The 25,194-nt window shown below is 40.3% G+C and overlaps 1 protein-coding gene, 1 long non-coding RNA gene and 1 pseudogene across 3 annotated transcripts; 2 read left to right on the forward strand and 1 right to left on the reverse strand.

Moving 5' to 3' along the window:
* Positions 1–3,219: 3,219 nt before the first annotated feature.
* On the reverse strand, positions 3,220–25,012 carry LOC148723842 (uncharacterized). Its single transcript, XM_088732129.1, has 3 exons — positions 24,094–25,012; positions 8,311–8,943; positions 3,220–6,074 (listed from the first exon to the last, which is right to left on the reverse strand). The coding sequence occupies exons 2-3, from the start codon at positions 8,897–8,899 to the stop codon at positions 4,231–4,233; spliced, it is 2,433 nt and encodes an 810-aa protein (XP_088588255.1). The 5' UTR covers positions 8,900–8,943; positions 24,094–25,012; the 3' UTR covers positions 3,220–4,230.
* LOC111337333 (uncharacterized) lies at positions 10,334–15,010 on the forward strand (annotated as a pseudogene). The gene is made up of 4 exons (XR_015992076.1): positions 10,334–10,823; positions 10,876–10,977; positions 11,233–11,286; positions 11,788–15,010. The product of XR_015992076.1 is annotated as an uncharacterized LOC111337333 (transcript).
* On the forward strand, positions 17,793–19,823 carry LOC148723843 (uncharacterized). Its single transcript, XR_015992077.1, has 4 exons — positions 17,793–17,897; positions 17,981–18,008; positions 18,377–18,424; positions 19,697–19,823. It is a non-coding gene; the product is annotated as an uncharacterized LOC148723843 (long non-coding RNA).
* Positions 25,013–25,194: the final 182 nt, after the last annotated feature.

Raw genomic sequence — 25,194 nt, forward strand, 5'->3', positions numbered from 1 at the left:
AAACATTAAAATCCCTTGAAATCCCTTCATGCTTGCCTTTGCTCAGTTCATGTAATATTGCCTGAACTTGGCCAAAGACAGACTTCAGCATTTCGCGTACCTGGAGTGGTTTACATTGTGGTTCGTTTTGTCGAGCCAATCGGGCAATGTTTCAGAGAGCACTACAACTTCATCACGCATGGGATTGAGGAAAATGTCATTTAGTGGCTTACCAACACAGAATTCTAATCCTGAGCAAATACAGAGCAAACAAGTAATTAGTGAACCAGTAATAGAACAGTAATTTTCAACGTAAGCTTAAGTTGAACGTCACTTACCATTAAATAAAACTGACCGAGGAGACCAGTAAAATAGAAAATTGAATAATCCTGTCTTGGAGAAGAAGATTGACTTAAACTGCGGCACTGACTTCAGGGATCGAGTGATTTACCATGACAGTTCTGACTTATCGTGAACTGACTCACGTTGCGAATTCACTTTGCTGGTGAACCAAAATTAACCACAGCCGGGCGGAGAATCTTATGGGTTTGAGGCCGTGTAACGATATTGATCTCTAGTGTTCGCAGTAATTTACAACTGTCATATTTCCCTCACCGGCGACAAAACAATCACAAAACCCTCCTCCCGCCGGCGTGCAAATTGTCTCTGAAAGGTTGGGTTTTGGACTGACGTTTCAACGACACACATGTGTGCCGGTGGGAAGAGGGTTGGGGAATTATTTTGTTGCCATTGATGGAAATATGAGCGCGGTTGATCTATTTATTCGGATATGAGAACTGTTAATCGACCTCTTCTTCCCACATCTTGTATCGATAGCAAAACTGTAAATGAAAATAGATGGGGGAGCGGTATTTGGAGGTGAAAGAGGCTTAGCGAAGTTGTTAATGTTTTCAGCCTTGAGCGAGCAACGAAATTACAGCCAGGCGCTAATGCCCGGTGCCCACCCATGCTAATGCGCGCGCACAGGTTTGAACTTTCCACGGAAGCGTTCCATTTCTACGGAAGCGCTCAAGTTCTATACAGAAGAGACAGAGAGTTCTACGAAAGAGCTACATTTCTACGGAACAGCGACGGCTTATACTACGGCAGAGCTAGATTTCTACGGAAGAATCTCGCGACTGTTTGTATAGAACAGCTATATTTCTAAGGAACAGTCGCAGATATACAAGGAATGATGGCAGAATTCTAAGGAAAGATGTTTAATTCTAAAAAGAACAGTTATATTTTTATAGAACAACACTACATTTTCAAGTAGAAGCGTTGTCCCTTCTGGGCCACCGTAATATAAATTCTCGATTTATTACACATATCATGTAAGTTAATACCACTGTTTTCTTGCTTTTGGACCTGGAAACGTGTGGTTATTCACTCAATAAAAAGATCATTATTTTTTTCCTTGATTATTGACATAATGTTTACCTCATTTTCGCGTTATGATATGTTCGCGACACTTATTTTTCGTGTCGCGTTAATGTCTCGATAATTTCTAATTTATCGATTCACGTGTGAGCATTCAAATGTCCTGTGTGTTTTCGTGACGCCTAAACGACAAACGTACTTTAAAGGCATGTCCGCTGAAGACCCCCACACTCCGCCCGGGCGTTAATTTTTCCCTGCAACCGATCGAACGAAGTATCGATTACACTTCGCATCGCTTCGCATTTATCGCTACAAAACATGTTCTTGGCGTAAATTACTGTTCATTGGAGTCTCGTAAAGCAATTTTAAATCAAATTCGAAGAGCTGCGCGAGTAATCAAACAGAAAAGGACAGCTCTAGGTGAACAACTTCGAATTTCAAGAGCATGCGGTCGATGGCGACGATTTCGACCTCTTACCTCGATTCTCCACTCTCACTTGCTAGCTGCCGGTCCAAATCGCTTTCTTATCCACTTTCCATCCCATCAGCAAAGTTTTTATCATTAAATAGCTCTTCCAGTATCCTTTCCGCGGAGATATTACTCACAATCGCTCGCTCGAAGGACAATGCCTTCTTCACGGATGAAACTTGAAATTTGAAATGAGCGTTGTGAACGTTACATTAGGGAACTTAAGAAACGACGACGACGCTTTACATCTGAGAAAGACTGGATCGAGGGTTTTGTTTTCGGAGGGAAATTTTGAAGGTTAAGCGGATGGTCTTGCAGGAAGACGACGGCATCTTAAGTCATTATAAATTTTCTTTGGCTATGGCGTTCAAAGACTTACGCAATTCGCTTATAATAAGCTACGATGATGGTTTCATTGATGACGGACGAAGAATTTGTTCTTCTTTACGACTTTTATTTTTCGAAAGGCCTTGATTTTCCTTACGATGTTTACGCACCGTTTGACCTCGACGAACTTGACGAAGCTGAATGTCAAAGAATCAAACAGATAATCAAAGAAATAGGTGCTAATTTGGTGCAAAAGTTTATCAGAATAGTTTCTCGAAATACACGGCTGTCTCATTAGCCTACGTTTTCTCGGATTCTTCTGCCAGGCACTAGGTAGCCATGTAAGCACTGCTCGCCAAATGCGCCCCAGAAAAATGAGCAAAAACCTCGAAATTCAATCTGAAACGATCTATTCGACATAAAAACGATCTATTCGACATAAAAACGATCTATTCGACATAAAAACGATCTATTCGACATAAAAACGATCTATTCGACATATAAGACTCTTAGAGGGACAAAGCTTCAGAAAATCAGTGGAAATCCCCTAAAAAGAGCTTCAAGGACACAATTTTTACTTACGTTTTCCCCAGAACCGCTTTATTCTACAAATTTCGCTGTCAACGATCGAACCGTGGACGACGAAATCACAAACAGAGACATGCGCAGCACGTGCAAATCCAACTTCCTATCGTCGTCGTCGTATCTTAAGTTCCCTATTCAAACGTCTACCCCCAAACTTGGTACGTTTTTATTTAATATTTCAATGTCATACACACCAAATTTGGAGGAAATTGGAAGTAACGCATTACCATACGAGTCACCAGAGGTTATCCTCGTAATTACGACGATATTTGCAGGGGCTGCCGGTATTTTAAAAACCTTTACGTTTAAAGATTCCCGCTTTTAAAGCGCGCTGAAATGAAATCGACCGAATGTATGGGCGATGTGTGGAAAAGTCGCTTTTTTCTTTTACGTGGGTGAATCCAGTAAAATTTGCGACTGTTCATACTAGTAAAACTACACGAAAGTGGAAATCATCCCACCTCATGGTTGAATTTTGCCCGACGTGAAAATTTTGAGAATTACAAAATGCAGAAGATGGTACCTACAGTTTTTTGTCCTTGTCATTATTATCGGAATAAAATACAATTATTAACTGAGAGTAATGTAGAGCCGAAATGGTCAGATACGTCTTAATCAAATCGTTGTATGAGTAAGTTTTCCTTCTTGGAGATACTCTCGACTGAGAATAACGTTTCGTTTAATACAGAGATTGTTCTTAATGGATTTAACAGAACTTCTTCGGAAGAACTCAGGGTCAATCTGGATAACGATGCAAGACCAATGCAAAGAGAATTTAGAACTTTTGGATCGGAATTTTAAGGGCTCTTACAACATAGTAACAAGCTTTTACCATTCTTTGTTAAGGTCTTGTGAAACTATTAATGATTTGCGACTTCTTTCAAATTAATGAAGCCTTAGAGGACGTCAGCAATAAATTTATCACCATTATGCGAAGCCCCTGATTGGAACTTAAGGGTATAAATTCCAATATGTATTTTTTGTAAAGTTCTCTGGAACTTACCAGGTCTACAAACTGGCTAAAACGTCCCACCAATCCTTTTGTTATCATGACAGACTATGGTACAGATCTTGCAAATCGAAGGCATGGGAAGAAGATAAGCAAACCGTTTCAAAAGAACACACAGAGCCTTAATTCTATCGATAGTTATTCTGTTATAATTAACAAGTTCATCGGATATTTGTAACAAATGGAGATGGATATCTTTTTTTAAAAGGCACAATACAGCTTTAAGTCCGTTGTCTCGTAAGATATCTAAATCGTATGGTTTGCACTGCCAGTGAGGAAAATCAGAATTCGTTGCAAGTTCGGCGTATTCGACTAAACTTTTGTTACTTTTTGGGGCAGTTTTGTGGAGAAAACATTCTAATAATATCCCACCAAATTGAATAAGGCCTTGTGGGACGCGCGCGACCTTGCTTGCATAAGCATTACGAATGGTGACCACTACGACGAGGATGAGGACTACCACAGAGGAATTTCAAACCCGTCAAGAGGGTAGGAAATGGTTTACAATGATACTGATGGCGATCCCAAGGGCGATCACAATGGCAATCTTGGTAGCAGCGATCCTAGGGGCCATTCCAGAGGGTGATCGTAGAGGCGATCTCGAGGGATGTCTTGAAGGCTGTCCTGAAAGCCATCTTGAAGGCCGCCCGAATAGCCTTTCTGAGTGCACACGTGTGGAGTTTCTCGGCCCATACCGTGTTTTTCTCTTTTCAACCTCCAGCTCTCGTCCTCCAAGCCACCTATCGAAATCACCATCGAGCAACGCGGACAATCTACGGTGATTTTCTAGGGTTTGCTTTGACCCCTCTAGGGTATGAGTGACTGCGAACACTATTTCTTCAGCACCACTGTTAATTAATCTGCGTAATTCTTCGGCATGAAAGCCATTCGGTTTAGCTCCAACATGCTGCTCCATATGTAGCTTCAATGTCAACCAGTGACGAATAATGGAGAAAACGGACATATCTGCAGCTGATTCACCAGCCGATAAAGCGGCCGACTTTAGCAACTGAAATGTTGTGCACATTGCCTTCACGATTTCCTCTGAAGTCATTGTACCACGAATAACCTGCTGCACCAGGCGATGTACTCTCATGCATCCAACAGAATTCCTCTGGAAAAGTGAAAACTTGGTCAAAAGTTCCACTATATGATTATTCGTTAGAGGAAGCTCCCTTTCCTTTTCATTTGCAGCGTCAGGAGAAAGCAGCTCTGTATTGATAAGTGTTTCATTAATTTCATCTGGAGCAAGGAAAGCAGCTGCATGTATGAACGTGGTTGCAATTTCTCCATATTTTGCGCTCTTCACGTGGTCAAAGTTCAATAACCATGTAGTGTGAACTGAAAGACGACTCAGGGAGTCATACTCTCTCGATGGATTTGCCTGATGCTCGCTCAAAAGCTGTAGCCTTTCGACTTTGTATTGTTCCAGATATTTATGTACAGGGCACTGAAGAGATGAGATATGTGCACAAGCCTGCTCCAAAGCAAGGGGAAGACAGCCAAGCTCAAGAACCAGCTCATTCAGCGTATCCTCCCGGCCTGCCACATTTTCACTGCTAAAGCGACTCAAAAGAAACTCTTTTGCTTCCTTCACAGAGAAAGGGGAGATTTCTACACAACAATTTGACTCAAGATCCACACACTGACAAATTTCTTTCCTTTCACGTCTTGTAGTTATCAACATGTGGCCGTTCGACTGCCTCTTCCATATACCTATCAAAACTTTACGCATCTTTTTAGAAAGAAGTGGTTGGTCGACGTTGTCAAGAACCATTAGCCACCGCTTTTCTCGCTGAGATATAAACTCAAGAATTTGTGTCAGTGTCAAAGCTGATGAGTTTTCCTTCAGTCCTAAACGTAACGCTAGGTCACTTATACAACTGTCAAACTTCTTTTCATCTTCCATGGAGAACCAAAATACACCTCCATCGTATTGTGGTTTACGCTTCCGAGCGAACTGAGCTGCTAAGGTCGTTTTACCACATCCGCCAAGACCACAAATGGCCGCCATCCTAAAGTTGTCGTCGCTGTTTTCTAAAGCGAGGCATGTTTCAAGTGACTCTAACTCTTTTTGTCTTCCTGTAAACCACTTGTTTCGATCTGGCGCATCAAATATCATAGATTTCCTTTCTGTCGTGGAAACACTAAAATCACTTGAAAGCAGTGTTTCCCAACTGTTTTGCATCGTCGGCGTTTTGACTATCGACATTTTTTGGGACATTTTTTTCAGCTCGGGCAATGTTTCAGAGAGGGCGACAACTCCTTCGCGTATAAGATTGAAGAAAGTGTCATCAAGTGGCTTACCAACGCAGAATTCTACTCCTACGCAAATAAAGGACAAGCAAGAGATTAGTGAGCTTATAATTAGTACTAGACCTGTAATTTTCAAAGGTGAAGTTAAGTCTAACGTCATTTGCCATTCGACTAAACCGACCAAGGAGACCATTAACATGCAAAAATGTTAATAATCCTCTCATGGAGAAGAGGGTTGATTCAAATTCTGGTACTAAAACCTGGATTTTAGGAATAGAGTTATTTACCCTGACGGTCCTGGTTTTCTGTGGACTGACTCACTTTATGATGGCAATTCATTCTGGTGGTAATGTAAGCCAAAATTGACCACAGGAAGACAATCTTATGAGTTTGAGGCCGCTAACGATATTGACCTCTAACGCTCTCTGTAATTTAAAACGCTTAGATTTCCTTCATTAGCGACAAAATTGCTCCCGCAACCCTTGGCCTTCTCCCACCAGCGTGCAAAATCATACTTCCTTCAAAGGTTACCAAATCACTCGAGACAACACAAAAAAACTGAAAGTAAGTGATCAAAGGTTGCAAATTGTAGGCTTAATGAGAAATTTTCCTCGATCAATTACATCAAACTGAGATCGAATGTTGTCAATTACAATTAGAGATCGATAACCTTTTCACGTCTCGAGGCCTCAAACCCATTCTGTTGCCTGCCTGTGTTTTACCTGACTCGCAGTCGGAGAAAATGAACGGACAGCGGGCGTGTGTACCCATTTTTCGACTTCAAGAAGAACTGATCTTAACTGGAAGAGGTTAAGCTCCATCAAAGCGATTAGAGTGAACGGAAATCAGTAGTTGAGTTTCACAGAGCTCAGGAAGTGGATTCTGGAATGTTCGAGAATCAAGCTGTCAAAGGCGTGACATCTTATCGCCTCTGTCTTGAACTTGCAAGTCTATATATGCTTTTAGGGTAAGCCATGAAAAATATCACGGAGTCGACAAAATCCGGATCTGATAATGGATCGGATCACGGCTGGTATTATGGTTAAAATGAAAGTATTAAAATATGTTAAGGATACGGTAGGACTTCGAGGGCCATTTTTTTAAACTTTTTTTCTTCATGTCCGTCAAACTTAACATTGTTGTTTCAACTGTAGTTTCGAAGAAAACCTTTGGTGACATTTTGAACGGTGCGAGTTATTCGCAAAAACGTATTTTCGAACTGAGTTCTTTAGCCCGCCAAAGTGTGAATAGGCAGTTATAACATGTCAACATAAATGACTTCCATACAGTTTTATTTAATAAAACATCCTGGTCCTTGAATTTTTCATTGCGAAAACATCTCCTGATTTCGGTTGCACGTGAAGATCTTTGCTATCTGCCTGCCTTTAAAACTAGAAAGTGAATGGAGAAGGTGAAAAGGAGAAGAGTCCATAGGTGACAGTAAAAAAGAAGCCTGGTTAGTAGCAGAAGAAGTAAAGAAATTCGACACGGAACGGCGAAAGAATCTCACCAATACGGATAAAGGCCCGTGGTTTAGGCAATCTTCGCTACTCGCACTCGATCAGCAACCATTCATTTTTACTACAGCGTGCTTAAGCCGGTTTCAAGTTAAAAAAAAGAGTTGAAATCAAAATTGCCGTTCTGTAGAATTGAACCCAAGGGCTGTCACTGTTCGATAGTTACCAGCAAAATTTGTCTTTGCCGAAAGTCTCCTGAGACTCTGCACGGCGCTTCTTGTCCTTGAATTTTACCGCCTAAAACCGTAAGGCTGATCCGATCCGTGATCCGATCCGTGATCCGATCCGTGATCCGATCCGTGATCCGATCCGTGATCCGATCCGTGATCCGATCCGTGATCGATCAGTTATTTGATCCGTGATGCGACCCGTGATGTGATCCGTAATCCTATCCGTGATCCGATCCGTGATCTCATCCGTGATCCGATCCGTGATCCGATCCATGATCCTATCCGTGATTCGGTCCGTTATCCGGTCCGTTATCCCGCCCGGGTTTGTCGACGCCGAAAAAATAAGAAGCGTAAAGAAAGTCTCACTTAGTTTCATAGTTCTGTGTTTCACATGAGGTAGTCATACTTGCATTGGTTTACACTAAATGCAGATTTGTCGAATTTGTTGGAATTTTATGTCTTCAATTTGGTACATAGATTTCTATATTGAAGTTGCAATCATATCTTTTCGACAGCCAGCATAATCTATCGGCCCTGAGAAACGATTTTGGTAAGATCTCCTTGACTTGCAGGGAAGAGAAAGAAATTTTGTTTCAGATATGTTTAATGACATCTCACCATGCTTCCTCCACAACTGCAGTTCACCCAGGAGCTCTGTTTTTACTGTTGGGGCAAATCCCAGGTCTTCAACCAAGGTCTCCATGTAATCGAAACATTTATCGTATTTTACTTCTGTCCACGACGCATAGTCGCAATGGGCCCATTCATTTCGTACCTCAGATCTCACACGTTCAGCTGCCAGTGCTGCAGAGCTAAATGGCGGAGCACAGCAAAGAACGGTCAGAGCCGCTGAGGCATCAAAAGAAGTATCAAATGCAGTGAAATGTGCCATGAAAGGTTTCATGAACAACTTAGCCAATGACACTTCATCTTTTACATAATAGTCAAAGCGTTGGGGTTTTCCATGGAGGAGGAAGTTATTGTTGATACTTTCATAGTTCAGCTTCAGCGGGCTTGGTGGAATGTTTTTCTTGTGAGTTGAATAGGTTTGCTTGTCTAATCCATAATTTCCCACCAGATTCTGGTAAAATGGCGTCATTTCGTGGTGAATCTTATTTCTGAGATAAGGCATGAGAACTCTGTTGAGGACAATGCCAACCACTAACCACCGTCGATCTTCTATGTCTTTCACGAGCGACGAAGACATGCCGCTCTGTTTTTTGCCTTAGAGGTCACAAGTCTACTTGGCACCTAAACGTCAGATAGCTCTAATTAACGTTAAGATAAGTACAATGGTAGCTCCTGACAGAAACATATTTGGTATAAATATAAAGCTCAACTTTGAGGACAGAAGATTTAAAAGCGCCAGCGAATGGCATGAGTCGCCCAGGCCTACCAACACCTCTTATCGGTCGACTGCCTTTTGCTCTCCGGCTACTTACGCAAAATAGAGTTAGTTATTGATGAAGTGACTCGTTTCATAGCTCTAATTCAACTCTCCTTCATTCAGTGATCAAGATAGTAGATTTTCCATAGAATACTTGCGTTTAGTTAGTTTTCCTTTAGTTAGGAGAGTAGATTCACAACACAACTGAGTGACACCACGGAAATACGTTTTTTAAGGCACGATACAGTATTTTAATGGTCAGCGGACATCTTAACAAAACCATAAAATGCCAATAACTTTTACAGCGTTTTCGCCGTGAGTCTAGTCGACAGCGTAAAAAGGCAAAACTTAGAAAGAATACTGTAAACTTAGCCTTGAAACTCGGCTCACCTTTTGGATAGTTCTTAAGCTCAATCATGTATTTTGCCAAAGCCGAACTGAAGTTGCACACGATATGAAACTGTTGTTTTTCGCTGGTGGCTGACCGTGGCTACTAAGTTTTGTTTACAAAAGAGCTTATGCACTAGGGCTAAGGGAGACACAGGCATCCCGAGACAAAGAACGGCTGCGAGAGGAGACTAGCTGTCGACTAGACTCACGGCGAAAACATTGTAAAAGTTATCGGCATTTTATGGTTTTGTTAAGGTGTCCGCTGACCATTAAAATACCGTATCGTGCCCTAAAAAACGTTTATCCGCGGTGTCGGACTGCGTACATACTAAACACGACCAACGTGACGCAGTGCACTCTGGTCAAATGCAGTGCATTCTGGTAAAAAGTGAGGAATTCGAACCCCCTTTATTCTTCATAAATCCTGATTATTATATACATACTGAGATTTACACACTGAAAAGCCACAGCGTAAATTTTCGTTCGCAAACCGATCACGCCGGGCTGGCGCGCGCTATGATCTATGAAGCGGAACAATCATTGTCCACAAATATGGCGTCTGTGATCGTGTGCTTCTTAGAGAAGACTGGAACTGAGTTAAATGCCTGTCGAAAAATGCCTCCGAGCGGTCCTTGGGTTAGTCCAAAGGCGCCAAAACTCGAATTTGCTGAAAGTAAACAAGTTTGCCTTCATTTCGATACCAAACATGCAATACTTTGCAGTAAATGGCTTGAACCCGGGGGTAACATGTGAAGGTGTAGTCTGATCGTCCGGGTGAGTGTAGTCCTGAGAAGGACTGTTGTCGGTGGTAGTGACTGACGTTTCGACAACCTGTGCGGAAGTCATCATCAGAGTCAAGTGATGAGTCTTGACTCTGATGATGACTTCCGCACAGGTTGTCGAAATGTCAGTCACTACTACCGACAACAGTCCTTCTCAGGACTACGCTCACCTGGACGATCAGACTACACCTTCACATGCAATACTTTCTGCGATGTTCGCGTAAAAAGAGACAGCAGAGGAAATAGTAAAGGGAAGGTAAGGTTTTCTTGTCGTTCATATGGTATTTTTGGCCCTGATAGTCTTTTAAATATTTCTTCTTATCCGAGAAATTTTGTTACGAAGAGAAATTTCAAAGCCTTGACTAGAACTCTATGATTTTTGTTTTCCTAATTTTTGTATTCGTTTCTTAATTTTTAATGAGTTAATATTTAAGATGCCGCCCGAAAAGAACACGCGCTTTAACTTGGCTCAATACATGAAAGATCGGAAGGTTGGAAGAGAGAAAGCTGTTAATGAAAATCGCAAGCTACAGGCAGAATACAAAAAAGTCAAACGAGCCCAGGAAAAGGCGAGATAACATATTTAATTTGTCATTTTAACGTAAATTAGTAGTGGTGCTTTGAGAATGTTTTATATTTCGAATGTTAGAGAATTTTGTATCAAGTTATTTTAGGCAAGTGGTGGAAGTGCGAGTACAAGGAGGCTTGTATTTCAATTTTGACATGGTAGGAAATTAAAAATAATAATAATAATAATGATGATGATGATAATAATAATAATAATAATAATAATAATAATAATAATAATAATAACAATTTTGATTATAAACTGGGAAATGGCTTGTGCATCCCCCTGTACCTCTCTACACAAATATTGGTTAACACCCCCACCAGCTTTTTTTATCTGTTTGAACTTTATAAGAACTTTAAAAATTAACCAATCTGTGCATAAGAAATGACATGTTTAATTGATGCTTTCAGTTGGCCACAGTAAGGGAACGATTCAAGGACATAAATGAGTTAAAAAATATTACTGTGAGTATACTCTTGATTCCTCATTGTGGTTGTTTTACCAGTACCGGTAATTGTGCAGCAAAAAACTGCTGTGCACAACTTCTGACTGTAGATTTTCATTAATTAGTGGATAGATACAATTTTATGCCAATTTTTTATAAAAACATTAATGAAAACAAATTCAATTTTGTGAGAAGAGAAAATATTTTTACAAGTTAAATTTTGGTGGACTGGCCACTTAACACAGAGCCAGTACCAGAATGACAGCCAGTGCCAGGCTTCTATGCCAGTGCCTGGGCAAGAAACCTGAGTGTGTGCCTGTGTTCATTTGGTCAGTCAGAAGACTCTCACAAATGATGGTGTCTCTAAACTATAAACATCAAAATATCAAATGTAAGATATGGCGAGATACAATTGTTGTGTTCAGACCTATAATGTTTACAATTTTGGTCTCACTCAACCACTTCTTGTTTTAATCTATGTGTTACTACCCAGTGTCTAATCAGTTAGTGATATTTTTAGACACATGAGGGACAGGTATCTCAGGCACGAACAAGAAGCCCTACTGCACTTGCTGATGGACAATCAACAAGAATTAACTAAGAATTGCAAGGAAAAGGAAGCATGAGACCATTGAAGCTGCTGCCAGAATTCATGGAAGCACAAATGAACATTCTTCAGCCACTTTTGAGGGATTGTTTGACACTTTGCAGAAAAGATGCAAACTGGATACTCTCACTAGTTATGTGACAGGGAACAAGCAGTTGACTGATAGAGTAGTTTCTAGAGAATATAAGAAAAATGTTTTAAAATTTGAAAAGTCAGATGACAACATTATACGAAGTATTGCAATATATTATGCAAGTGGTGTAATGGGGAAACGAAAGTACAAAAGTGTTAGACTGGTGCTTTCAATGAAATCAAATGAAAGTAAAGCAGGGAAAAGAACAAGCATTTCAATTTGTAAAGGCTGTAAGGTACCAAAGCTTCTCACTTATAGTAACCTTGTGGAACAGTTAAAAAAGATTGATATTGGAACTGTTCATGAAATTGACCTAGACTATCTAGAGGGCTTAGAAACTGAAAACCCAGTGAATGTGCATCTAGAGACTTAAGACAATACCTTCCAATGCTTGCCAAATTTTATCCCTCTAAGAATATAAAAGAAAGCTTGAAAGGCTTTACAGAATCAACAGGCACTTTTCAAATTGCTCTTGGTGGTGATGGATGCCCATTTGGCAAGAATGAGAGCGCATGTTCTTTCTTGGTCAGTTTCCTCAATGTTGGAAGAAGGGTGGCATCAAGTTATGATAACTTAATTTCTAATTTTTGGTGCCAACTGTGATGAAAGTTCTCCTGTTACAAAGAAATATATGAGGTCATTATTACCACAAATTGCAGAGTTAGAAAGAACCGAGTATGAATTTGAAGGCACTCAATTTAGGTTTAAGCTGGAGGAATTGCCAAATGACATGAAGATGCTTGCCATGTTGGCAGGTGAATTGACTATTAGTGCTAAGTATTTCTCACCCTTTGCAAATGTTTCATTAGCTGATTGTAGGGATGTGAAGGGTACATTTAGAACTGAAAGGTCAAACAAGTGGAAGCCATGGAATTACCAGCAAAGAGTAAATGTTGTCAACAAGGTTGAAGCATTTAAAAAAAGAGTAGCAGTTGAAAAAATTTCTGCAAAGACAAAGAGATCTAAAATTACAGATTTCATTGCCAAACAAAATAGTAGACAAGAATTTTTGCCCCTATTAGGTTCTTATATTGAGAAAGCTCATGTGGAACCCCTTCATCTGAAGAACAATGCTTGGCAGTACTTTTTTAAAGCAGTTTTGACAGAAGCTGTAAGAAAATCTAAGCTGCCAGCTGATTGTAAAAAGTTTTCAGAGGTCCCACCTGATAGCCCTTTCGCACGAGTAACTACAGCTTTACAAACAGAAGTAAAGACCAGGCACCTTGCAAACAAGACAAAACAATGGTTCAATGAAACTCAAGGGTCTGGAGCTGATTTGCATTATAGATTTACTGGAAAAGATTCTCGTTTATGTCACAATTTCATGAGATTAATCAAGTGGCTAAGCTGTGAAAGTGACTCCAGGAAAGAACGTCAAACAGTTCTTGCTTTAGCTTATTTAGGTGTGAGGCTGAGAGACTGTGTTTCTCTATTTAATAGATTTGAGATAACAGACCAGATTGATCAGCTTTCTATTGCCTGCTATGAGTATTTTAAAGTAGATTCATTGTTGCCAAGTTCTGTAAATCCTACTGTCTGGACACTGGGTCACATTGTCCCCACTTATTGTTGTCAAATGCTTGAAAAGTATAAGCAGGGGTTGGGAATGGTAACAATGGAAGGACGAGAAGCAAAGCATGTGTTTCTGAAAAAATTAAGTGAAAATACAACATATCAAAACAGATGAGTTGAAATATTTAGACATGAACATGTGATGCTGATTTGGCTGCCTCAGCATGGTTTTCAGCAGCCAGAATCTGCATGCAAAAATGTAGCCTACATCCCAGAAAGGGTATTCAGTTATCCATCTTATTGTTATTGTGGTCTATTAAAAGCATGTCCTGAGGGCGCCAAGTGCTGTTTTTGTGGGGACCCAATCATGAAATTTATAAGGATGGAAAGATTGCTCCACAGCTCTTGTAATTAATGCTAAATCTGTACACAGTCTGACTCAAAACCACTGTTGACTTGAGATTATATTAAGATATTATGACAGAGTCACTTAGGCTTATTTCCTACTTAAAACATGTTTGTTCTGTTTATTTTATTTTATGGAATTTTAGCGATTTGTCAGTAATGTGTTAATTGTGTTAGTAATGTGTTAACTGTATTAGTAATGTGTTAATTGTATTATTCCTTTAACTGCCGATTTCCCTTATGTAATTCCTGTTTAACTGCCCTTTTCCCTTGTGTAATTCCTGTTTAATTGACCGCTCCTAGCCCAAATTTGGTTTTAAGTTATTTTTACCTTTTCCAGTATTTTACTATAAGTTACAACCGTTTGCTCGGTGAGTTCAGTTGATTTGTTGTCTTCCTGAGAGTGCCTTTAAAGCGGATTCTAAGCTATACTAGCTTTTGGTAGTTTCAGTATTTTATGTTTGTTTGAGCCCTAAGCTTAGCATGTAGTTGTTTCCATTTGTATTTTTGTAGTGATTTTCGGGTTAGAATTTGCTTAGTTTCGCCACATACTCCTTTTATCTTACTACTGTATTTTATTTATTTACTCTGACCTTTGTCACACAGCATGTAATTTCTCTGCTATATAGACTGCAATTGTTTTCGTATTAGCAGCTGTAATATTTTGCTTACCTGCTTCCAATTCATTGTTGCTATGATTCCTGTGTTTTCAGTACCAAATTATGGGTTCATTACACTAGTAATTTCATTTTCCGCTTTCACTGTTTTATACTGTATTAGCTCAAGTTGTAATATTAAGCCTAGCTCATAGTCTTTGTTGAATTCATGCCTGGTGTAGCAATCACTATTTTTTATAGTTTCTGTCACACAATTTCCTGTTTTCAAGTACTTTGTTTGTTTCTTTTCTTTACTGAATTATTTCTGTCTGTAGGTTATCCTTTAGTGTTAAGTACTAATTCATTTTAATCTTGTTACATCATTTAGCTCATTGGAGCTTTGTTTTCTTATTTATTGTTTAGTGTCACTCGTTCCCGTTTTTATTGTACCGTTGCATTTATTTGCTGTGTAATAAACTTGAAAATCTTCCCTCGGATCTTTTGTTCTTGCCTCGACTGTTTTGGCCGTCTTACAATATATTGTATTGGTAGCAGATAGGACCTTTAAGATAGTGTTTGAGTAAATTACACTTTGATCACCCTTCTGTTTTGTGGTTTTGATTAAAATTTGACCCAACAAAACAAATCAAACTGAATGGCATTCCACCATTGTTTCCAATATTGATTATTGCAAGTCTATGGTATTTTAATAGGATTTATTGGTAACTGCACAGAGTGGGGTACAGTGAAGGCAAGGTAAGAAACTTCAAATCAGCTGAGTGCATAATGTTAGGACAACTTATAATTACAATTAGCCTGGAATATACTCCATTCCGTCTAGTTTTCATAACTTGTGTGCCCTCGAAAAGGTGTAGCCAAATTCATTGGTAGATTTGCTGTGGGAGCTTTCACCACTACTTACTGTGTCCTCCTGATAAATGTGATGGTGAAAGGAGTTCCAGAACTTATGGAAACGTTTAAAGTTCCTTTACTAATTCCTTTACTCTTCTTCATTAGGAATTCTCAGACTGAGTCGTTGCTTAGTTCGGATAACTTGCCAAAATCTCGAATAAGTCTGTTCTCTCGGTGATAGTAGATGACATCTGTGTGTTTTTCTTCTTTGTACGAAACACCATAAGCGGAACGGGCCTTTTATATACTCTAAAATAAAGGAAAAAATTTCGGAGGACATCGCCCGTTTAAACTCTACGGTCCAAGCGCTTCGGGCCTTCATTCTTGGACTGAGTCGCCCATGAATGTTACTAAAATTAGTAACGGGGAACGGGGAACGGGTTTACAGCGGTAACCCGCCTGAAAATTCAAAATGGCGGAGTCTGTTGGCTTGTAATTGGATGATAAAAATAGTAAAAGTTAATAAGTTTCACCTTAACTCCTTGCACGTGAGTATTGTTTAACTGTATGTCTCTAAGCGGAACAGTAAAATAGCAATGCGAGCGAATACACCGATGCGTCAAATAAAAAATGGTTACATACATGACGAAGGGAGGGCCTTTCTTGTTCTGCGAGGTCGTTCAGCGGTGATCCGGCGATTACTAAGTTATCCGCTGACTAGTTCCTCTGACTAAACTCATTTGGTCAGTCCAGGCTCAATTCAGGGGAACGATCAGAGACTGGAGCCATTCCTGTATTTCACTGCTGACAGGAATGGCTCCGACTCATGAGTTTATTGATGTCTTTTTCGTTTTGGCTAAATAATTTTTAAACTGAGATAAAATCAAAAGTACTTTTTACTAAGTTCTTCTTAAGTTGGACATTACAATGCTTGTAAATGAAGCCCTCTTAAATAAAACGGGGCCACGTAGTGTCTAAGTTTTAAAATAATGCAGCAACTGCATGTCACGTTTCGAAAATCACGCAATGTTACGTGACGCTCCGACCGATATTTTTAATTTACAGTATGCTCTGCTGGAGAAATGTGGCTTGGCCGCAATCGAGGGAGTTTTCTTCGTGGAACATGGACTTTCTGGGAAAACTGTTTACATGAAAGACAAATCCGTTCATCGGGCTCCTCATCTATCTTTGCACAACACCTAAAGGAAGAAAGTCGCGGATTACTTTAATTTCGCTTGGTAATTTTTAACAAATCCACTATACCTGAAAAGAGGAAAAAACAAAACAAACCAAAAAAGAATGACATACCAGTCAAACCAGTGGTAGCAACTCTCGCACTGAATCATGTCGAGGTACCATGATTCTTTCGATTTTATTTCAGTTTAAAATTTATTTCGCCAAAACGAAAAAAAAAAAGAAAATTAATAAATGCATGAGTCGGGGCCATTCCTGCCTGCGGTGAAATACAGGAATGGCTCCAGTCTCTAGTCGTCCACCTGAACTGAGTCTGAACTGACTAATTAACAACTGGTTCATGCTTTAGCGTGCACTATCGAGTTATGGAGCACGCGGGAAGTTTCGAGAGCACGAAAGAAGCGTAAGAGTTGCCCGAGGCGATAGCCGAGGGCAACTCTAGCTTCTTGAGTGCTCTCCAAACTTCCCACGTGCTCCATAACTCGATAGTGCACAGCTGAAAGCATGAACCAATTGTTTTAGAACATAGCCGGTGGAATTGTGCATCAAATGCGACGCGAAAAACGGACAACAATATCAGTTGAAGCGAATCGTGACGGCGCTGATGCCGAGTCTCCTTTTCCTTTGTTTTTCTCTTTTTCTGCCTCATTTAAGAACTCTAGCCCATGGGAAAAGGTCGAAACATTGTCTTCGTTTTCGGACTAGCAGGCCGAGTTTCTGCTGGTATCCATTATTGTCGCGAAATGTATCATTTTTCCCCGCACTAGCAATGGTCGCTCGCGCGAAAAAAAAAATTCCGGCGAAGTCGGATTTGCTGACGCTATCAGCGTGCACTATCGGGATTTTGAGCACGCTTACGTATAATGAATTTGATTGCGCGACTCTGCTAGCTATGTTCTAAATGAGTTTAGTCAGCGGAACGAGTCAGCAGGTGGAATATCGCTGAACTAGAAAGGTCTCCCCTTCGTTATGTAAGTAACCATTTCTTGTTTGACACATCGGAGTTTTCAGTCGCATTGATATTTCACTGTTCCGCTTGGAGACACACGGTTAAACAATACTCACGTGCAAGGAGTTAAGATGTAACTTATTAACTTTTCCTATTTTTATCATCCAATTACAGGTCGGAGCCATTCCTGTATTTAGTCGCTAGTGTTGGCCTGACTTCTCGAGCTAAGATTAAAAAGGTTGTCCACGTTGACATCGGCTGCAGGCAGACCGATACGGGAAAGGCAGATCCGCGGGCGGAGTAAAGGGAACTAAAAGGGTCTGGCAACTAGTTTTGAGCACGTGCTCTTAGAACGCGATCGTCGGAGCAAAAAGCATGGACGGTAAGTGTAGGTTTTATTGAAGGATTTTACTTTGAAATGTTGAGTGCCTCATAAATTTAGTTTTTGTCTGGCACACATTGCAGGTTGCATAGAAATCAAATCCTCAGAGTGGTGAGTATCTTACAATTCATGCACAACATTCGAACAATCAACTCAGAACTACAAGCTCGCGGCATTTATTCTTATATTCATAGAGTAATTGTACTGCAAGGTAATAAAGTTTACCTCCAATATCTTCACCGTTACAACCTAGCAGAATTAATATTGTTGTAAAGCAAACTGCTGAATGACTTTCACGCCCTTTATGGGAATCACTTTCTTCTTAAATATGATCAATGCAGTGTAAATATTATTGTAAGCATTAGCATGAATGTCAATTCATACAACTACATTCTTGAAGACATAACTCATGTTTTCCTGTTAAATGAAATGTTATTAAAAGTTCTCTCTGTTTTATTTCTCTATTGTTTACATGGAAGTTTATGGGTCGATACAAAGATATGTTCCGGCTTTTATTTTGCGGTAAGGTAAGCAGATATCTGCATGTAGTAATTTTAATAACTAGGCTGGTTATTATGTTTCCTAGCTCATTTATGTTAATCTAAAATATTACCTCCTTGCTACTTATCTGCAAAAAATGCTGTTGGGAAATACAAACAACCAACAAACCTAAACTCTGCCAAAAGATGCAGATTTCAGGAAGGGAGAACGAAGAGAGACGTCAGAACAAATGGTGGCAGCCATTGCAGAAACGTTGACTTCGAATTCTCGCCTCGGAATACTAGGCATCGTGGCTTCGCCTGGGCAATAGTTAAATAGTCGTCTAATTTCGCTGCAAGTGGCGACCTAGCGATAAAATCAGTGTTTGTAAACATCGTTTACTCCGCCATTTTGAATTCTCAGGGGGTTACCGCTGTACACCCGTTCCCCGTTACCAGTTTTAGTAACATTCGGCGCCTATGGAGCATCTTTAGCCACATCTTTCCTTCTCCTTCGAGGAGTGCTGACGCTGGAATTCGTGACATCTTAGCTCGTTTCAAAGAGCTTTGGCCCACACAGTGTTTTTCAAAAATTGAAGTGAGAGCTGTTTTCACTTCTTTAAACAAAATGAAATTACTGACTTCATTGCGTAGTGGACGCAGCGCCTCAGTAGCGTTCAAAATAGCATCTTCGACCGCCATTTTGAAAACTGTTTTATACTTTTATTCGTATCTCCGCTGTTCAATTTCAAACAACAGCGGGCGGCAAAGTTCCGCTTCACAGCGCGCGCCAGCCCGGCGTGGATGTAAACCAATCAAATGTCGCGTATCGCTTTACCCACATGTGAGAAAAGCGATACGTCCAATCAGGAGCCGCGTATCATGTTTTTCACGTGTGAGCCGTACGGCAAGTTGAAGTTTTCGTACAAGGCTGGTTGGCGCGGTTTCGTACACCGCACAAGCCATCGCTTTTTAAATAGTTTTTATTCACATTTCTTCCCTCGTTGATATTGAAAGTTCCTGTCTCGGCGAAAGCCATGAGTGAAAAGCGTATCGTTATCCACGATTCATAACTTTTGGATTTTACACACCGCATTTTGTACACCGCACAACTATGGTTGGCGAAATGGTGCAAAATTCAGGAACGTTGTATATATTCACATTCACCAACATAGTGATTCATATTCACGATTTATATTTTCATTCACGAACAAAAACCGTCAACATTCAAGATCGTTTAATACATGCACATTAAAATTCATTCACATTCAGGAACACTCTATTCAAAAATTTTATTTTCATTTAACGATGTCCATTTAGCAACTTCTGCGCAGCAACAGTTGGGCATTACGTCATAGGCGCCGTCTTTTGGCGGCAATGTACTGGAAAACATGGCGAGCGGGTCGAACGAGGATATCAAAGAGACCATAAGAAGATGCGTTCGTGACGAAATGCGCAATTTTCAAGATGGACGAAGCGGAGTACAGAGTCTAATCAATCGAACAAGATCACTGATTCGAACAGCAACGTATTCTACCGCAAGGGAGATGGAAGGTAACTCAACGCTTTAGGCTGAGAACACAGCTAGCCGGCGTCCATCAAAAAGGGAAGCGCTTAGTTCATCTGTACCAGGGCATCCTTATCGTCCAAGAAAAAAGGGAACAGCCTGATCTGGATAGTTTCTCTTAAATCAATATTGCTTGTACCCCACAGACGTTCACATTCATTCAAAAGATCCCATACTGCTCAGAAGAGTTGTTCCCAGTTGAAGAGAGAGGTTGAAACACTCTCAGCCCATTCGTCCGCCATATTTATCAATCGAAATACCGTGGGTTCTGGGAGCCATGCTAATCGTGTGACGTAATGCGCAAATGTTGCTGCGCAGAATTTGCTGAATGAATATGAAAACTCTTGAATGAAATTGACATCGTTGAATGAAAATAACATTGCAGTAAATTGTTTGAACCCGGGGGCAACATGTGAAGGTGCAGTCTGATCTTCCGGGTGAGTGTAGTCCTTAGAAGGACTGTTGTCGGTGGTAGTGACTAACGTTTCGACAACCTGTGCGGAAGTCATTATCAGAGTCAAGTGAATGATTGTTGTCAGTAGAATGTCTGCCAGTCTCACCGATGTAGGAGGCTTGGCAGTCGCAACAATTGATCTTATAAATCGTTCGCTGTCTGTTCCTCGGTTCGTCTTTGTCTTTAACGTTGGTTAGTAACTGATGTAGTGTGGTGATGGGTTTGTGAGAGAAACCTCACAACAAGACTGACTGAACACAGACGGGCGACGAGGAAAGGTGATGTCAGCAATCATATTGCAGAACACCTTCGACTCACCAACCACAACATTGACTGGAACTTTGCGCAATGCCTAACCTACAGCACTGACTATTTTCAACAACTGACTCTGGAAAGCTGGTTTACTAACTTAGAACAGACTCCCCTAAACAGATGTCAACAACTACCCGCTCCATACAAACGACTCATTCACGACATAAACATCACAAACGACCGAAAAAGAACGACCTAACTTTACCGACAGATTGAAACAGACCAATCACGACCGACTTACGTCACTTGAGTCTTACAGCCAATAACATCACGGCAAAACCAACCGATCATTTCACACGAACTGGAATAAGAACATTCCACTGACAACAATCATTCACTTGACTCAGACGAAAATAACATTGTCTTCGTTTTCACGTTACGTCACGGCTAATTATGCAATGGCCTGTGAACCGGAGGTCGGCCATGCTGGTGGACAAGCGGCCGATCGCTTGGTGTCAAAACAAAGGGGATCTAGGTCACGGTTGTCGAAGGTCTTTGTGTTTTAAGCACTTAATAAATGGGTTACATTTGTGCAGTGAAGAATTGCGGACATAACAGTGGAAGAGATAATATTGAACAAGGCAGAAGAAATTCGAAAATTGAGTAAAGCCCGAAGAAGACAGTGTTTCGCGAGTATTTACAGAAAGGAGTTTGACGACAACTGAGAAAACTGAAAACTCTCGCGTTTGTAGCAATTATTTTATTTCTGGTAAGTAGATAATGTGAAATACTTTGGTAAGATTTTTAATCTCTTCTCGGGAAGCAGTCCTCACTTCCACAAGGAATAAAATTGTCGAACGAACCAAATGACAGCGAATCACCTGGCGCACATGTTCGCACGTATGGTCTGTCATCTTTGAATTTTGCGTGAATTATCAAGAGATAACCAAGTTATTTCTTACGAATTGTCCGACAAAATGACCTAAATTAACGATTTTTATCATTACATAAAAATTTTTGTCAAAGAATTGGGACATTAATAAATGTTTACTTGTAGGAGAACGTGCTGAGCTCCTGGACACCACCAACCATTACTGGGCACCTACCATAGATCTTGGTCACGACAAAATTAAAAATGTTTCCCTGGCAGTTGATCGAAATGCTCGTGATCGAAAGAGGAATGAAATCAAGAGGTGTTATCTCGTTCATTTCAAAGGCATGGGGTGGGAGAGTGAGTGACAAATATCTCACAGAAAAGTGTGGTTTGTTGAGAAAGCTTTTATCTGGGGACATAGTGCTTGCTGACAGGGGCTTTGATATTGCTGACTCTGTTGGTCTTTATCAAGCTCAACTTCATATACCAGCATTTACTAGAGGTAAGAAACAGTTGTCTGCAGAGGAAGTGGAGCTAACCAGGAAAATTTCTAATGTCCGAATCCACGTGGAAAGGGTGATTGATCTTGTCCGCAGAAAGTACACTATATTGCAAGGACTACTCCCTATTCAGCTGGTGACAGTTCGGCAAGGTGATGACTTGGCTCCAATAGACAAAATTGCAGTAACTTGCTGTGCCCTTACTAATATTTCAGAGTGTCTGTGCCTTTTAATTAGAGTAATTAGAGTATTTAGACCCATTGTGGGAGTATCAATATTTTATCAGGTATCATTGAGAAAATATGATGTTTAATTAAGCAACAATTTCCTCTTCAAGGAGTTTCTAAGTTAAGAAATATAACTTTTAGGCCTAATCCATACCCTACAGTCAACTGAATTGAATTAAATTGGTTTAGTTATTAATAATTATGATTGTGATTCCTAATGCTAATAAAACATTCAACCAACGGTAAAAATGCCTAAAGTGGCTAATGAAGGGGTTAACATTTTTTGTATAGGTAGCTTAAAAAATGTTCCTCTTGTAATCAAAAGGTATCATAACAAATAAATGCAAGAACTGAATAACTTTGGACATCATCAACGACAACAACATTTCTTTATACCAACAATTCGAAACTTTTGCACATCAATTTCATGGTGCACATGAAGGGCAAATCCACTCTCCATCAGGCTCTGTTCTTAGTCCCACACATGACTTGTACGCTTTCATTTGCTGCCCGGTTATCCACGAGGTCTGGAGTACCAGATAATTCACAATGTCGGGATATTCCACGCTAGGATAATCCACTAAATCCTCGCTACACTCCGATTTTTTTAACGTGTATGGATCAAATCCACAGATAAGAACTTTCACTCGATACCTGGCTTTAGCAGAACCGGTAAGACTGCCATAATTCTCCGAAAAAGGAACACTTTCGCTCGAAGGCGCGTCTGCCGAAGCCATATTTACTTTAACAGATGTCCACCAGCATGGCGGTCGCGACTTACGTTACAAAATTTGGTCACGTGGCTGAAAATGAGTTCCTTAATGTGAATATTTAGTGATCTTGAATGTGGACGGTTTTTGTTCGTGAATGAAAATATAAATCGTGAATGTGAATGAATACGTTGGTGAATGTGAATGAATACAACGTTCCTAAATTTTGCACCATTTCGCCAACCATACACAAGCCATCGCTTTGCAAATAGTTTTTATTCGCATTTCTTCCATCGTTAATATTGAAAGTTCCTGTCTCGGCGAAAGCCAAGAGCGAAGAGCGTTTCGTTATCCACGATTCATAACTTTTGGATTTTACAGACCGCGTTTTGTACACCGCACAAGCCATCGCTTTGCAAATAGTTTTTATTCGCATTTCTTCCATCGTTAATATTGAAAGTTCCTGTCTCGGCGAAAGCCATGAGCGAAAAGCGTTTCGTTATCCACGATTCATAACTTTGAACCTTTGGATTTTATTTGAGCTCTTTCCCTTTTTACGAAGCTGGTTTCTTTCAGTGACTGTTGTTGACCACATTTGTTTAAATAAAGCTTGTCATAAGTTAAGGAGGGTGTTCAATCTCAGTATGTATATTACAAACATAACACCACATGGAAAGTGCTTTGTACGGTGTTTACACACTCGTTGTTTTGTATCAGAAATCTCACTCGTTCGCTTCGCTCACTTGTTCGATTTCTGATACGCCACAACTTGTGTGTAAACACCGTACGCGCGCACTTTCCATGAAGTATTCTATATTTATGTTGCTGCTTGCTCGCTACGCTCGCTGCGCAACAAATATCGATTAGGAAAAATTCGAGTCTGCTTAGCACGAGCTTACATAGCTTTAGTTTTTAGGGTCGAACTTTCTTCAAGACCAACATTGACACGTTAAAACTTTTTGAAGTTTGTCGTACTTAGAACTCGCGAGAACTCTAAAGGGTCGAGTGAGCGTGAAATATTGCCTAGCCCGGCGTTCTTGCTTAAGTTACACATTGGATTTGGCAATTTTAAACTTGACACGAATTCAGGTCAGAAAATCAGAGACCAGTCCTAAAGAATATGGAAAGCTTACCGGTACAAAACTCCTGTTTCCTTCCCCAGCACTGCGAGTTTCAAAGCGGAAAAACTATCAAAAAAGAATGTATTACTTGACCGATCTTCAATCAACAGCGTGGTTACAGCGGGCCTATTATTCCTGATGTTTTCTTGTATGAACAGCAGATCTAAAAACCCTTTAGACGTGAAATATTCAGCACACAAACATAAACGCCTTCAAATCGAAAGACGAGGAAGTTTGATGCTTACAAATAGATGCAGAACTGTTTAGGGAAGCAAAAATGCTGCGTCATTTTAATTGATAGCTTTTGTGTATAGCCTTTAGCACCCTCCCCCCGTTTCTCCACGTAGGCTAATCAATTGAGTAACTGTCAGTCATATCCAACTGATAAGCGTTTTCCCTTTTCACTGAATTTGTCAAAGATCGATAAGATTAACGGGGAGGCCTGCTGTTTATAAGAGAAGCGGAGAGGGAAATTTAATTAGCATTACAAACCTTATGTTGATATTATTAAAACGTCATATTGTGAGAAATCATAGAACTTAATTGAATAACAATCTTTTGTTTTCTTATTCACTTAACTTAATCACAACATATCGTAGAAGTGCTCAGTTCGTTCGATTACGGGTCTGTTGATGTTTGCGCATCCTTTCGTTAACTGTTTCAGCTAAGTCTACTTTTTGTCGAATGCTTCACGTAAGTGAAAAAGTCAGCACTGCAGTTGACGATAATTTGATCTCTGTAACCGCTTTAGCTTGCACTCGGAGACAAGACGAATCTTGCAAGGATACCAGGTGTGCCTCGCTGTACAAAAGGAAGACAAGCATGTAAAATGGCAAGCCGCATCGACAGGCAGCACTTTTGTTCAGGGCCTTATCCGACATTCATTTTATTGTTAGTTCGTGCCGACTGCATGAAGACGCTCCAGCACTTGAAAAGGGGGGGGGGGTGGGGGGTGGGGAAGGGACTACTCTATGGATCCAGGGGTCTCCAATGAAGTTTACAATTTTTTCCAACGGCTGTGTCTAGCTTCCGGTCTCAGGCTTTTGTACGACGCTTCTTCTTGGCGTCATCGGCAGTTCGCACTAAATACTGGACGAAAGGCTAGACTGTGAA

This window comes from Stylophora pistillata, chromosome 9, assembly GCF_964205215.1.
Source record: "Stylophora pistillata chromosome 9, jaStyPist1.2, whole genome shotgun sequence".
NCBI classification, from domain to species: domain Eukaryota; kingdom Metazoa; phylum Cnidaria; class Anthozoa; order Scleractinia; family Pocilloporidae; genus Stylophora; species Stylophora pistillata.